Below are 16,378 nucleotides of genomic sequence, written 5' to 3' on the forward strand. Positions count from 1 at the left end.
TCTTTTAGATGGCTAAGGTATGCAGTGTATTGTTTTGTTATCTGTATGAAAAATAAAAAAGTAAATAATAATAATAATAATAATAATAATAATAATAATAATAATAATAATAAACAGCCTGGAAAACACACAACAACCCATCTTGTCTGATTTTCAATATTTTCAGTTTTGTTATGTTTAACATATTGCATGACTGTAGGCCCATCTTCATGACCATCAGTGATGGGCAGGCATCACTGCCAGGGCCTTTTGTTTGGCATTCTTTCCCCTATAAGAAGTAACACACAGCCCAATCCTTGTTTGTGTTCAAATTAATCTTTCAAAAGTGTTGTTTAAGGCTTTCATAGCTGGAATCACAGGGTTGATGTGTGTTTCTCGGGCTGTATGGCCATGTTCCAGAAGTATTCTCTCCTGACATTTCATCCACATCTATGGCAGGTACTTCACAATCTCTGAGGATGCCTGCCATAGATGTGGGCGAAACAAGAGATAATACTTCTGGAACATGGCCATACAGCTTGGAAAACACACAACAACCCTCCAATCTTTCAAAAGTTGGGATTCCAGATTTTGGTAAAGGGACAGTGCTGCATTATTACACTGTTGTTCAGATTAATAAGGGGTTATACAAACTACTGAAAGGGAACAGATGCTAAAGCCACATATTGTTAGCAGGGGAAATGTGTTATTCTGTTCTTAGGGCAAGAAACCTTTGCACAAAATATAAAATGGAAGAACCAAACCTGATTTTTTGCTAATTGTGTGGCTGCAGTTGGCTTTCTTTTCTTTCTTTTTAAAATATATGTATGCAAATAGCTGCTTTGGGGAAGCTTCTGGAAAGCAGCCTTGAGCAGGAAAACTCTGGAGGTGAGATGAGAAAGAGTTTAACTCTCTTTCACTTACTTCCACAATTCTTTTCATAAGACAAGACTGATGTCAGTTCTTTATTCCCAATTCCTTATTTTCACAAATCAATATTGCATCTTCAAGGCCTTCACTAGTTCTGAGCTTTGATGGAAGAAGTTGTCCACAGCTATTGGAGCTGCCCATGGTTTGAAAGGGCCTGTGTGAGCTTCCATAGCTTAGGTCCAGATTACCTAAAATATGCTTATCTTCTTATATGAGCCATCTTGTGTTTTTTTCTTCCTCTTCATTCCGCTTTCTTTTCTATTTATTTATTTCTTTCTTTATTAAAATAGACGTGCATCTATGTTTGTTGCGTACAGTATATTTTCCAGCTGTCAGTGTTTCATTTGTACAAAGAAGAGCATTATAGATTCTAAATTAACAACCGCTTCCTCCTTATCGACAGTCTTATAGGATTCACTATATACCTTTTTAGTTTGCTATTTTTATTAAGATATTTTATCACTGGATCCCATTCATTAACAAAGTACTCCAACTCTTCTCCTCTTAAGAGTACAGTTATTGTACTCTTGTATTTTTCCCATTCCTCTAAGGGAGGTACAGTAGAACCCCGGTTATCCGAGATAAAGGGAAGGGCCCAATCTCGGATAACCAAATGGCTCGGATAGGGCAAGGGCTCTCTGAGGGACATCTCCCCAGATCTTCCTCAGCTCCGCCCTTGCTGGAGGGGGGGGGGGTTCCTCCAGCAATGGCCTGGCTGAGGAAAACCCGTGGCACGCTCACCACCCCTTGGAGGGACGGTTAACCAGAGCTCTCCTGTATCTGTAAGGATTTCCAATATCTAGCAGATGCTGTTCAAGCTGCCACTGTCATGTAAAATCATTTTTTCCTGAATTTCTTGTCTAGTTCTTTGTCTTGCATGTTAGGAGCCCCCAGTGGTGCAATGGATTTAGCCCTTGTGCTGGCAGGACTGCTGACTGAAAGGTCAGTGGTTCAAATCCAAGGAGCCGGGTGAGCTCCAGCTTTCCATGCGCGGACATCCGGGCATCCCCTGGGCAAAATCCTTGCAGATGGCCAGTTCTCTCACACCAGAAGTGACTTGCAGTTTCTCAAGTCACTCCTGACACAAAAAAAGAAATCGGGCATGTTCAAAAGGTACATTTGTGGTGTCATTTCGAAGTTCGTACGTAGTATCTTTTCATGGTATACATGAATCTGTTTCCAGTAGTTTTTAACTTTGTTGCATGTCCACCACATTTGGCAAAATGTGCCTTTTTCTTTTCCACATTTCCAACATTTCTCAGTGCAGTGGTACATCTTCGCTAATCTCTCTGGAGGGAGAAACCAACACAGATGCATTTTATAGACATTTTCCTTTAGGTTTTGGCATGCCGTGTATTTCATTCTTTTCCTCCATATCTTTTCCCATTGGTCTATTTTTATCTCTTGGCCTATGTCTTGGGCCCATCTAATCATTGAGTCTTTTACTACTTCCTCTTCCATGTACCAAGTCAGTAGATGTTTGTATATGTAAGATATAAGTCCTTTTGGTTTCTAGAACATAGCCACATTGAACCATGTTTTGGTCGTCTGGAAGCCCAAGGTTCTAAGTTGTTCTTTACATTTCTCATGCAGCTGTCTTTATAGAAGCCAATTGCATTTAGGGCTCATTTGGTTCAATTCTTCTAGCAATTTCACTTCTGGGTTTTCTAAGTCAGTCTGGATCAACTCCCTGCAGGTTAACCATTTCCCTTGTAGTATATTCTTCCTTTTGGCAAAGATGGAGCATGAATCCATCAGAAATTCAATCCATATAAATGCATTTAATAGATCTGCATATGTTTGCTAACAGCAGCATAAAAATAGGACTCATGAGATACAGCTCAGGGCCCACAATGCCACCTCGTGGTGGAGAACTTTTAGCTTTTATTGAGTCGCATTAACCTTACCATCTGTCTTGTTGAGTAGCTTGCAATAATTGTATTAGATGAATGTTTTAAAATATGTACTAAGTTCTCTGTGATTGTATAATTGTTTTATAGATTTTTAAAATATATGTACATTGTTTTACATTGTCTTTTACTCAATATGGTGAACCACTTTGGGTCCTTTTTTAGGGAGAAAAGCAGGATACAAATAAAGATGTATTGTTGTTATAACAGTAATCTATAATAATCCAGAAAAAAAGAGATTTACTGGAAAGTGAAGGTCCACAAAAGAGTGATGTAGGTATATACTTAAATGTTTTTATCCTGCCCTTATATCATAAGAGGTCAGGAGTGGCCAACCAAGAAGACAATACAAGCAATTCAAACCATTCCAAATTCCAATCAATAAATAATCAAGACAGGATGACAGTTTATCAATTCAATCAAGTTGAAAGAACTAACTGGGTAAAAGGAATGAAGCCATGTGCCTGTTTAAAAGCATATTAGACACCAAATGCTTTAATAAAGAGCCTTGTGTTGATGTGGGACCAAAAAGCAACAAAGGTTGGTGCCATTCAGTTCCCAGGGGAAGCCATTCTACAAGTGGGTGGCCACAGCCAAAAAGGCCCCCTTCCACGTCCTCCACCCAATTATTTCATACTTCCAACTGTCCCGATTTGGCAGAGACAGTCCTGATTCATAATTTATTAGCCCACTGTTTCAGCTACTTTCAAATGTCCCAGCTTCTCCTCCTTCATCCATCCTTGAGATTTAGAGACCAAAACATGTCATGGTGCCTGATGATGTCATAAAACATTATAGACACATAGAACACATTTTCTTTTTTGGGGAGATTGTGATAACCATGAGGGGGCTGTTCCCAGATCAAGTTGCAATTAATAGATTATTCCTTCTCACCCACATAGGGAGATGGGACCAGGAACATCATCTAGACTACTTGCTTGGATGGAAGACCACCAATGAATACTGGAAGCTGTAGGCTACCAAGCACAATCTTTAATTTTCATCTCAATGCATGCTGAGCTCCACATTGAGGCTTTGGTCACTTATGGTGCCATTTACAGAACTGCTTGTAACATGAAAGATGTTGGAACATGGGAAGAGGGAAGCTTTCTGGGCTTGAGATTCATGCACTGTCTTGACAGGAATCATGGCAGGAACACACTGGGAGAAAATGGTCACTCTCCGTTTCATAGTTCTTTCTTCTTCTGCTTATTCTACATTTCATTTCTTTCCTGTAATGTCCTATAACATACAACTTCATGTATTTGTTGATTTTGTGGGTGTTTTTCACCAGCTGTTCAAGCATTTCTCGATTGTTCTGGGTCAATTCGTTATTAGGTCCTGAAGCAGGTACTATCTTGGTCATGCCCTGATTGGCCTGAAAAAACTGACAAAACAAGATCATTGTTATCAAACATAAGGGGGAAAACATGCATAGAGGTTTATCAAAATCGCCATTGTGTTTTTACTAGTTGTAGACTTTACTTTGGAGTCCTGCTCATAGCCTATATATCGTCCATTTTCCAACTCCTGCCCCCAGTTTGTTTTCTTATGTCTCCGTTCTATGAGGTTGCAACTAAACTGTAGAATTACTGCAGTTTTACACCATTTTACCTGCTATGGTTCAATGCTATACGGAGGACAGCAGGAGAAGGAGCCCAAGCCACCCTTCGATGCCAGCCTCCTCCAGAGTTGTAATTTCACAAGGTATTTAGAGTTGGGATGTCTCACCTTTCTACAGAACCCAGGATTCCATAGCATTGAGCCATGAGAGCTAAAGTAGTGTCAAATTCATATTTTCACTAATTCCTTGGAATCCTTGGCCATGCAAAAACATAATAAAATATGTAGGAAGCTCTAATTACAAATGTGTAGCCCATCCCCTTCAATATATAATTCATACATACAAATCTTACCTTGATGGTTTTAATGTGTCTCAGCAAAAGGCAGAGTATAACCAAACCAATAATTGTAACGAGTAGCACTTTACCACTAGCATACAAGTTCTCTAGGCCAAAAATACTATGGAATATTTGACCAACTGAGCCATAAAGACTGTTAGATGGTGCTCCCATTGAAAGTTGATCTCCTTCCTGTTTCTTTGTATCGAAAGCAACATTTGCCCAGGTTGGTTTCTCACAATAGACAGCATCCTGATGCAAGAAGACTGAAGAGAAGATGGCTCCCAAGAGAAGCACATAATAGGAAGGGCCTGAAAGGACCATGATGCTGGCCCAGAAATGATTTCTCCCCCAGAAATGATTAGGATAGGAAGCCTTTAATACAGGTGCATCAGCCAATAAGGTGTGGAGAAATTCTACGATGTCATAAAGGAGTCTTTATAAGAAATAATCTGTAATGCTATTGATGCCTCAAGGGAGCAACCAGACCAAGGTTTAAGTATGGAGAGATAGCTAAAACCAGGAATATCTATCTTTATACACTTGTCAAGTGAGAAGGGAGACAAGCTTTCATTTCTTTAGTTCCCATTCCTTACTGAACTAAGCAAAAGAACATTAAAGAGTATATGCAGTTTGTAAATAGATGACATTAGATTTAAAAGTATGTAATTGTAGTTTTGCAGTTTTGCGGAGAATGCAATAGGTTGTGATTTTAAAATGTGTTTTGATATTTTAGTACAATTGCATTGTTTTAATTTATATCATGTCACATTTGCCATCCCACCCTTGCAATAAGAGACCAGATAATTTTGTGGATTGAAATATGGCCAACATTTATTTAAACTGTTATCTGAATTAACTTTTTTGACTTGCAAAATATAACTTAAGGGGCATGAACCTGGTATGTTTTTAAGCCGAGTTAGTGGCCTTCCCTGACCTACCCTTCAGCTAAACTGGGTGAAAGACTTGAATCCCCGGATGTAGTCAAGTTTAGTGTCTCCAGGTTGACCACTCAGGAAAATATACGAAGACTTCTGTCCCAAGTCAAAAGGATTTTACGGAGCCAGAACTCTCCCCATTTTAAAGGCCATTTCCGTTCCGTTGGCTGTTTTCTGTCACAGATTAGGGGTACACGCCACTTTACCCCTATATCCCACCAGACTAATAAATGGCCTTAATGCCCCTTTGCAAGTCCCCTAGGAACTGGTGATTGCCTGCATCCGAGAGATGGATACTGTGAAGTCTTGGCCCTGCCTTTTCCTCTCCTTTGCTTTAGTTCCCTATGTTTAGGTTTTCCCAATAGTGCTGCAAATCATTTGCAAAGACACTGAGTTTATCTTTCAAAAAGTGTGTCTATACACAGATAACATGATAGTCTTAGGCTGTCTCAAAAACTCCATCAAAAGATTCAAAATATATGTAGCAAATAGAATATACAAGATCCTGTCTTGTTCCCAGCCATATCACTGGATCCACATTGCCACAGAAGAGAATCCTGCAGATATTGCTTCCAGAGGTCTATCTGCCCAGAAGTTGCATCATTCCAGCTGACTGTCAAGTCCCAAGTGCCTTGCAGATCAAATCCTAGCTCATACCAAGGACTCGCTGCATTTGTCATATGCAAAAATGTATTTTGAAGACTAAAGGCCGATGAGTTTTAAGGTGTTTCTTCTTTTGTTGCTCTAAAACTATTATTTAATTATTTTCCTCTCCTTTTTTCCCTCCTCCCCTCCCCTTTTTCTTTCTTGCCTTTCCCCTTTCTCCCTCTCTCCCTTCTTCTTGACCAGGAATCATGGCAGGAACACACTGGGAGGAAACGGTCACTCTCCCTTTCATAGTTCTTTCTTCTTCTGCTTAATTTAGATTTCATTTCTTTCTTGTAATGTCCTATAACATACAACTTCATATTTTTGTTGATCTTGGCTCTGCATTTTTGTATGCAGATGACATTAGATTAAAAAGTACATAATTGTAGTTCATTTGTAAATGCAGTTTTGGGAGGAAGGCAATTAGCTGTCACTTTATAATGTATTTTTTTAATAATTTACTACAGTACAATTGCATTGCTTTAATTTATATTGAGTCCCATTCGCCATCCCACCCTTGCAATAAGAGACCAGACAACAGTGTAGATTGAAACATGGACAATTTTTATTTAAAACATGTGAATTAACTTTACACCTCCCCTTTTCCCTACTCCCTCCCCCTCCCCCCACTCAAACTCCCCCAACCTCCCCTCCCCCTCCCCACCCCCTCACCCTTTTTACCCTTCACTTACTCTCACACCCCTCTTCTCTTTTTCCCTCCTCCCCTCCCCTTTTTCTTTCTTGCCTTTCCCCTTTCTCCCTCTCTCCCTTCTTCTTGACCAGAACTGGGGGAGAAACACACTTGGATTGAATCCTCGCTCTCATAGATCTTTCTTATTATTAATTGAGTTTGCAGTATTTTCCTTTCAACACGAAGGATGTCCTTCATACATGTGTTCATTTCACTGGTGCTTTTCAGCAACTCTTCCAGTATGTTTGTACGGTGCTTTCTCCATTCATGTTCCGCTTCTAAAGCGCCTTGTCTCTCTCTCGTGTCCTGACTGGCCTGGGAAAAATGACAAACAAGATCATTGTATTAACGTAAGGAAAAAATAAATAAATAGAGGTTTATCACAATGACCATTTTGTTTTACTCTCCCTATCTTTGTGCCTCTTAACAGAAGCTTGATGTGTAGATAGTAAGCATAGAAAGCACAGACTAAAGTGACATTTTCTCAAAGTGTCAGTCTGGCGTTAAATACAGGGAGGAGACCGGTAAAAAGTGCTGTAACCTTTGTGGAAGGTTCTTCTTGCAGGTGTAGAGAACAATACAAATACATTTTCATTAGAAATATGCAAATACAGTAGAGTCTCACTTATCCAACATAAAAAGGCCGGCAGAATGTTGGATAAGCGAATATGTTGGATGTTTGTTTTTCGTGTCAGGAGCAACCGGAGTTGCTTCTGGAGTGAGACTTGGCCGTCTGCAAGGACGTTGCCCAGGGGACGCCCGGATGTTTTGATGTTTTACCATCCTTGTGGGAGGCTTCTCTCATGTCCCCGCATGGAGCTGGAGCTGATAGAGGGAGCTCATCTACACTCTCCCCGGGTGGGATTCGAACCTGGCAGCTTTCAGGTCAGCAACCCAACCTTCAAGTCACGAGGCTTTTATCCCCTAGGCCACCGGAGGCTCCTAATATGTTGGATAATAAGGAGGGATTAAGGAAAAAGCCTATTAAACATCAAATTAGGTACGATTTTACAAATTAAGAACCAAAACATCATGTTATACAACAAATTTGACAGAAAAAGTAGTTCAATACGCAGTAATGCTATGTAGTAATTACTGTATTTACGAATTTAGCACCAAAATATCACGATGTATTGAAAACATTGACAAAAAATTGCGTTGGATAATCCAGAACGTTGGATAAGCGAGTGTTGGATAAGTGAGACTCTACTGTAAAATAAAATGTGTGAGACACTCAAATGGGTGGACCATACTGTTCATTGTATAATGCATATACAGTAGAGTCTCACTAATCCAAGCTAAACGGGCCGGCAGAAGCTTGGATAAGCGAATATCTTGGATTATAAGGACTGATCAAGGAAAAGCCTATTAAACATCAAATTAGGTTATGATTTTACAAATTAAGCACCAAAATATCACGATATATTGGAAACATTGACTACAAAAATGGCTTGGATTATCCAGAGGCTTGGACAAGCGAGGCTTGGATTAGTGAGACTCTACTGTATATAAATCTTACCTTAATGTTTTTCTTGTGTTTCTGTGAAATGTAAATGATTGCTGTGTCAATCACTATGATAAGTATTAATGCACCATAAATATACATCTCTGTGGTCATTTCTGTCAAATCTAAACCAAAAATGCTGGTGAAGACATTGGAAGGATCCCTCTCCGAAAGTTGCTCTTGTTCCTGTGGTGGCAAATCAAAGGCTGTTGTTGCCCAGGATGGTGTTTCGTAACTGAGAACAGTCTGTAGGAAGACTACAGTTCCCAAGAGAAGCATATAAGAACAGCCTCCAAAAGTCATCCTTACTGTATGGTAGTCAACCAGAAATACTTCCGTTAGAGAAGCGTCAATATGAGAACATCAGGCCTGGAGAAATTCTATGAGGTCATAAAGGTCTGCTGATCTTTATAAGAAGTCAATGATGTCACGAATACATCAAGGCAGCAGCCCAAGAGAGAGATGGGGGTGGGGAGAGAACATATCTTGCACATATTTACATATTGCTACTCATAAATGACAATCAGTTTGGGAAAGTATGTTGATATCTTACAAATCATGTTTTTTAAAAAAAGGCTTTCATGAGATACTGTGTGTTGTGCTTCTATAGTAAAGGTAAAGGTTTCCCTTGGACATTAAGTCTAGTCGTGCCTGACTCTGGGGGTTGGTGCTCATCTCCATTTCTAAGTGGAAGAGCCGGCATTGTCCGTAGACACCTCCAAGGTCATGTGGCCGGCATGACTGCATGGAGCGCCGTTACCTTCCCGCCGGAGCGGTATCTATTGATCTACTCACATTGGCATGTTTTCGAACTGCTAAGTTGGCAGAAGCTGGAGCTAGCAGAGGGTGCTCATTCCATACTTCTCTGCAATCACACTATATTGCTGTTTTGGTGATAGACAAACCCACAGTCATTCTTCCACACCACCATACTAATCCAAAGAAATAAATCCAACCACATTTGGTTCAACTGGCACTTGGAAGTCATCATTTGTTAAGTCAGTTGTTTATTTTTACCAAAATATAACTCAATAGAGGTCCCATCTTGTTTGATAATTATAGGGTAAAGGTAAAGGTTTCCTCTGACATTAAGTCCAGTCGTGACCGACTCTGGGGGTTGGTGCTCATCTCCATTTCTAAGTGGAAGAGCCGGCATTGTCCGTAGACATCTCCAAGGTCATGTGACTGAACGGAGTGCCGTTGCTTTCCCGCCAGAACGATACCTATTGATTGACTCACATTTGCATGTTTTGAACTGCTAGGTTGGCAGAAGAAGGGGCTAACAGCAGGAGCTCACCCTGCTCCCCAGATTCAAACCACCAACCTTTTAGTCAGCAAGTCCAACAGCTCAGCGGTTTAACCTGCTGCACTATCAGGGGCTCCTATGTACTTCCATAAATTTCATTATTACGATTTCTGCATCCTTTTCTCTCATAAGGGATTGGTTAATCACTAGTTGGCTAATCACACTGAGCTACTGTGTCCGAAATGATGCATGTCTAAATGATGCATGAAATGTTTGGAAAATAATTATCTGAGCCCACACTGCCATATAATCCAGTTCAATGTGGATTTTATGCAGCTGTATGGAAAGGGCCTTAGAAAATGAAAACTGAATACTTGAGGACAGGCCATGAGATCTGGCAACCCTAGTTGTCACCATCAGCATGCAGCAGGTTGCCTGATTTGGTAGTTTTGGGGTGGCATGGAGTTTTAGGCTCCTTCTACACTGCCCTATATCTCAGGATCTGCTTTGAACTGGATTATATGAGTCTCCACTGCCAAATAATCTGGGCTAAACAGATAATCTGGGATCAGATCCTGGGATATAGGACCAGTGTAGAAGGAGCCTCAGTCTTGCCATTCCTCTGACCTCTTTTGTACCATTTTGGCTGAAATCACAATTGGCTGAGAAAGCAATGACCGGAGCAGCAGAGCGCTTGTCTGATTTAACAGCCAGTTCTTACTTTTTGGTATGCCCTTGAACAAGTGCTGTGATTAACGGTTTCTTATGAGACTATAATTTCATTTATATGGTGTGAGAAACTATGCTCCCATTGAGCAGGTGGCAAAACAAAGAAGGCATCAAATGAAGTAGAGGGTTACTTTGGTCTGGTAAGAGCCTTCAGAGAACTGTTTCGCTCTCTTGGCATGCCCTGAAAATGTAACGAAGCGAGCCAGATTTACATTTCTGTGTAATTTTCTTTTATTGTTCATTATTTTACCTCTCGGGCCATAACAAAAAAAAAGTATGCAGTCTGGCAAATATGATGTAGTGGAAAAATGAATGGGGTAGTAAACATGGATTGGAATACAAGGGGGGAGTCGTCAGGAAAAGTGACTCATGCTGCTTTTAATAATTAGGGGGAAGCAGGTAACTTGTTAGAAAGGAAGAGGACCTGGGTTTCCAATCCTCCGCAGCTGTTATTACTGTCCTTTTGAGTTAGCCCTTTCCACTACTTCCCAAGTGAAAACATTTCATTGCCAATTAAGCTACATCCCCCACAAGCTTCTTCTAGCTTTAATTTGCAGCAATTCAAGAGCTCCGTGTTTTAACTTAGTCAGTATTCCTGTAACAGTAAGAAGGAACACACAAGCATGAATAGACGCCAGCAAGCGGACTCCTGCCAAACAGTCCCGATTCAGTTAATAGTAGGAGCCAGATGTGGTGGATTATTTCCCTCCATCCATTTCTGCCAGTGGTTGGCTTGCTGCTTTCTTATCTTGAAGGTATAATTCAGAGCTCCAAACCAGTTAACATTTCATGAGAAATATTGAGGGCTTGAGAAAGGGGTGGAAATCCAACCTTCTTCATCCTATTAGCTTTACCAGGAGTGTAGCTACAGGAAAGGGGAGGCAAAAAGAAAGCATGCATTTCCCAATACAAATCACCAAATGAAATGTTCCTTCCATCTCCAAATGTCTAGCATTGTAGAGAGTGAAAAACAGAAAATCATTCATATTTAGACATGTTATTTTTGTTGTGTGCCTTGGGGTCTCCAATTTATGGAGATCCCAAGACAGAACTATCGTGGGGTTTCTTTGGTGAGAGTCACTTATATTTGCTTGGTAACTTTGCCTGCTACACCTTTTCTTTCGATACCTAAACTGTATTTCCAAATGCCCAACAGCATAAAAGGTGGATGGATTACAGTTCAGCTCTTTGCTCCTCCTCTGTCATATACATCACAGTCCTCTCTGATGGGTTACCTAGGGATATATGCTATTATGTTCCTCGGGACTATCAATTTCACCACCTCCTCCTTTTTTTCATATAGCACCATTCCTGTAGATAGTGCTTTACGGGTAAAAGAACTACATTTCCCAGCCCTCAGGCTTAAAGTCTAATTAAGGCATACCACAAAAGTAAGAGGAGATTAAGTTCAGTAGATTCTGCGTTCTCCTGAGACAAGGGCACTTGCAGTTGGGATGGATGGAGGACTTTCCTCTGCTTCTACAGCTAGGCATGATGACCTGTGGCTGCCTCTCCTTCTCTCCCTCCAAGGCCTGAGCATTGGCCATCAGGATGGACAGAGGTCCCTTTCATCCCTTTCTGGGCCTAAGCATGATGGAGGTCATCTGCTTCTGTGCTTCTGTAAATATGGGTGGCGCATTATGGGACATTCCATGCCAAGTGGTCTAAAATTTTAGAAGTTCCTGTCAGTGTGAGATGACAAAGGGTGGTAAGATATCTTAAAGGTACTATTGATTATTGTCTAGTATTTGGAAACAATGGGGAAGATATTGTTTTGCTGACAGTTCTTTTGCTACTGATCAGGAGTGTAGATCTGTCTCAGGTATAATTGTAAAATTTGCTGATAATATGTTAGTATGGCGATCTCATAAACAGAACAATGTAGCACGTAGTACCACCGAGTCAGAATATGCTGCTTTATGCAAAGTCATAAATGAGATCCAATGGCTACAACAGCTAATGTAGGAGAGCAGTGTAAAACTCCTATTGTGATTAAAGAGGATTCACAAGCCTGTGTTGCAATGACAGAAATTAAAAATCTAAAAAACCAGAACCAAGTATATAGGAGTCAGATATCACATAGTAAAGCAAATGATTGATGAAAATTTAGTTAAGTTACAATATTGTCCTACCGAATCCAATGTAGCAGACATTCTGACAAAGCCTTTACTACCTTCCAAACATGTAGAGTTGAGAAAACAATTGAATGTAATGAATGTACAATAAGTTGATCCATATGTGTTTAGGTAGTGAAGCTTCACCTTGCTATATACACCAAACTGCACACCAGTTGAAATCTTTTCAGTTTATTAGAAACTAGATGATAAAAAGTTCTTTAAAAAGCAAAAGTAAAGTTCCAAAAGTTAGTCACAAAATAAAGCCTTCGAGAATAATTCAGGAAATCACAAGGAATAAACAAAGTCCCATTAGAGCATGACAAAGTCCCAGGAACATGAACACATAGGCTGCAAGATAATGCAGGAAAACGAGAGCTTGCTTCTTGGTTGAATGAAAGTTGCTTTGACAAATGTTTGTCTCCAAACAAATTGCTTTAATACCCTTTGCAAAACATGAAAAAATTTCTCTGGCCTCTAACCTCCCTCTTGTTTGCGATTCTCACACTCCTCCGAACCCTGAATTCCAAATGGTCCACTCGATCCAAAGAGCTCGTTTCATCAAGGTCAGCCTGCTCATTAGTTTGCTGAGCCTCGTTATCAGAGTGAGAACTGTCCTCCTTTTCTAAGTCAGTTTGCACCTGGTTAGTTTCAGTATCATCAGCATCATTCCTTGCTATGGGAAAATGAACTTGCACTCTCTGTTCCTCATTTTCTAAAGCAGGGACATTTTGAACCTGAATCCCATCATCCTCATCAGAGTCAATCTGAGATTCCAATTGAGTCACAACATATTATGCTTGTGCTGGACATAATACTGCCAAATTTGCAACTACCCAGCATCTATAATCACCCTGTGGGAGCGCTTCAAATTTTCACTTTTGGCACAAACGGTAAAATCTACCCAAGTTCGAAGCCAATTATTTAAAAGCGTCTATCTGAATGTGTTTGTAAATAGTGTCACCTGAAAGAGAAAATGTTGCTCTACAAGACTGATATGTTTTTGTTTTACAATGCAACCATTAAATATCAATTTACTCAGGTCAAATTATTATATATCACATTGAAACCAGCATCCTCATTGCCATAGGGGACATGCCCAATAGCCATGGAGCAACTAGCAGGACCACGAGGATGCATTAAGCATAATGCATACATGCACAAAATATAACATACTTTGACCTAAGTAAATGGGTACTTAATTGTCACATTGCAAAACAAAAACATATCTGTCTTGTGGAGCAAAATTTCCTCTTTCAGATGATACTATTCACAGGCATATGTAGATGTTTTTTAAATAATTGTTTTTGAACTTTGGTAGATTTTACCATTTGTGCCAAAAGTGCCAAATTTGAAGAGATTCTGCAGGGCGGCTATAGATGCCAGATAGTTGCAAATTTGGGTTGATGGGCTAAATTAATTTAAATTTAAATGAAAATTAAATTACATCTTTAGTAACTGATACATATCTGTACTAATAGTTCTTCTGCTTTGTCTCTTTCTTTTTCATTCCCCCATCCCTCCCATCTCAGAGTGAAATGGATGAGAATCAAATCCAGATGGCTGGTGATGATGTGGATTTGCCAGAAGACCTCCAGAAAATGGTGGCTGAAGATCAAGTAGAAGAGGAAGACAAAGATTCTATTCTGGGACAGTTTCAGAACCTCCAAAATATGGACATGGACACTATCAAAGAGAAGGCCCAAGCTACTTTCACTGATATTAAGCAGAAAGCTGAAGATAAATGTTCTGTAATGTAGTAGAGACAGTGACAAGATCTGTGTACAGTTACTCACTAGCCATGGATTGGTACGGCTACTCCCACTGCTCAATTGCCAGTTTGTATTTGTATGAGAAGTGTTTTGGGGTTTCCTTTCCAAATAATGTAAAACAAACAAACAAATCAGATATATATCTACTGACAAAGAGCTGGTGGGATTCCAAAACTGCAGATGATGAGCCCAAAGCTCTGGCTACTGTTTAAAAAATAACTCTTTGCTTGGTGTTCACAAAAGAACCTCATACTTCCAGATTGTGAATGGCACGATAAAACTCACCTTGTTAAGTATGATAGAAGCCTTTTTAATGATTTTCAATAATTTCATTTTCCAGGATTTAAGAAAGATACTATAGTTTTCATTCAGTTGGGTATTAGAAAAGTGTTTCTTAGATAGGGGAGTTTAAAGATGTGTGAAGCCTATTTTGCATATGGCCTTTGCTGAGCAATAACATTCTTAAATAAAGGGATATCCATTATATACAGCATACATGTTGTTATGTTGTTATGTAAAAGGACAATAAATATTGTGTTATAAAGGGATCGTGTCTCATCCTACATAAAACATTGATTTAGTGTCAATATATTGGGTCAGTTTGAAAGGGAATAATAATGTTTTAGGGAGGGGGGAGAGCAAAAGGAGCCACATGACTTTTGAAACACAGGATGTTTCAAAACACAGAATGTATTATTTGTTGAACCCATCAAAACAAAAATATTGTATAGGTTTATCTGGCCCCTATGACTTCCAAGAGGCTGAGTATAACTTCACATCACCTTCAAGGACTGATATATTTTGTCTGGTTCTGCTCCAGGAGTTTTATGAATAGCCTGATGTACAGAAATTTAATTGTTGAAACTGTTCTAATTTCCATTCCACAAAAAAAACAAAAAAAACCCCAACGACATTTGTCAAATATTTAAAGCTAGACCCAGCATTCAGCATCATAGCTAAGCTACAAAATAACCAGATGCAAAGGAGACAGCACAGAGATAGGAAATGTGTGCCTCCTAGATGTTGTATTAAAACTTCCCCCATCCCTAGTCAGGCCACCTGATGATGAGAAAATACAATCTAATGACATCTAGGCCACCCAATCTAGCACCCCAAATAATATGATCCTCTACCTCCATCCTGTTTTTCTTAACCCAACTCTTGCTCTAGAGCTCTTTCTGAAGATACCTCTCATTGGCTTCTTTGCCAATCCCTCCTTGTCATGACTTCAGAAGTAGAGTTTAAAGCAGTGGTTCCCAACTTGTGGTCCCCAGGAACTAAAATATGATCCATGGCCTCATCTTGGTCCTACACCGTTGCAACGAGAGTGTCTGGTCTTGCAAAACCCTCTTATAGTGCCGAGGCAATGGGGATGTCGGGAGTGGAGAGGCTGACTACCCACGAAAGGCGTGACAACAAGCCTCCTGACTGCTGCTTCTCCTCCTCCCTCCCACTCCCTGAGTGACACCCTTGGTATCTTCGTTTTTAGGTCTCTTCCTGTGGTTATTTCGGGTACTGATTCAGAAAATTGCATTGGATAGACTACATCAGCTCTAGATTATTAAATATGGTTTTCTGTGGGCAAGCAGATGGCGACTACTGGATGGCATACGTTCCGTTCCAGAAACTAGAGCTGATGTGGCCTATTCAATGCACTTTTCTGAATTAGCGCCCCCCAAATAACAAAACCAAATCTAAAATTGACCACAATCTGATTTGCAACCCTTTTGGTATTAATGTTGGAGAGTGGTCCCTGATCAAAGTGGTCCCTGGTCAAAAAAAGGTTGGGAACCACTGGTTTAAAGGATAAAGTGGTACATGATGAAGAAGACAATCTCTGCTTGTGATACTGGAAAGTTGCTGCCAACCTGAGTAGATTTTAGTTAACACCTCAGCCTAACTAACATAATAGTTTTCTTACCCATTTTATCACATATCATTTCTGGTTCCGGGCTGTATGATATTACTTTCAAACTTCCTCCACTAATCATATGTTTATGTATTCACTTTGGTTTG

General features: G+C 39.9%; 2 protein-coding genes across 2 annotated transcripts in view; one reads left to right on the forward strand and one right to left on the reverse strand.

The window, feature by feature from the left end:
* Positions 1–14,910, forward strand: part of cplx4 (complexin 4) — a 55,769-nt gene extending 40,859 nt beyond the window's left edge. Inside the window, exon 3 of the mRNA XM_003225941.4 lies at positions 14,123–14,910. Within this exon, the coding sequence (XP_003225989.1) occupies positions 14,123–14,350 (228 nt within the window). The 3' untranslated portion in view covers positions 14,351–14,910. The remainder of the gene's footprint in view (positions 1–14,122) is intronic.
* LOC107983323 (uncharacterized) lies at positions 3,798–5,086 on the reverse strand. The gene is made up of 2 exons (XM_016996565.2): positions 4,736–5,086; positions 3,798–4,206 (listed from the first exon to the last, which is right to left on the reverse strand). Exons 1-2 carry the CDS (start codon positions 5,042–5,044, stop codon positions 3,943–3,945), a joined length of 573 nt encoding a protein of 190 aa, XP_016852054.1. The 5' UTR covers positions 5,045–5,086; the 3' UTR covers positions 3,798–3,942.
* Positions 14,911–16,378: the final 1,468 nt, after the last annotated feature.

This window comes from Anolis carolinensis, chromosome 2 (genome assembly GCF_035594765.1).
Source record: "Anolis carolinensis isolate JA03-04 chromosome 2, rAnoCar3.1.pri, whole genome shotgun sequence".
Taxonomy (NCBI): domain Eukaryota; kingdom Metazoa; phylum Chordata; class Lepidosauria; order Squamata; family Dactyloidae; genus Anolis; species Anolis carolinensis.

What these genes read in the sequence shown, in the direction of transcription:
- LOC107983323 (XM_016996565.2), bottom strand. Translation starts at nt 5,044, where the DNA reads ATGGTCCTTTCAGGCCCTTCCTATTATGTGCTTCTCTTGGGAGCCATC. An exon ending in GACACATTAAAACCATCAAG is followed by an intron (nt 4,207 to 4,735) that starts GTAAGATTTGTA and finishes TTGTTTTGTCAG; the next exon opens with TTTTTTCAGGCCAATCAGGG.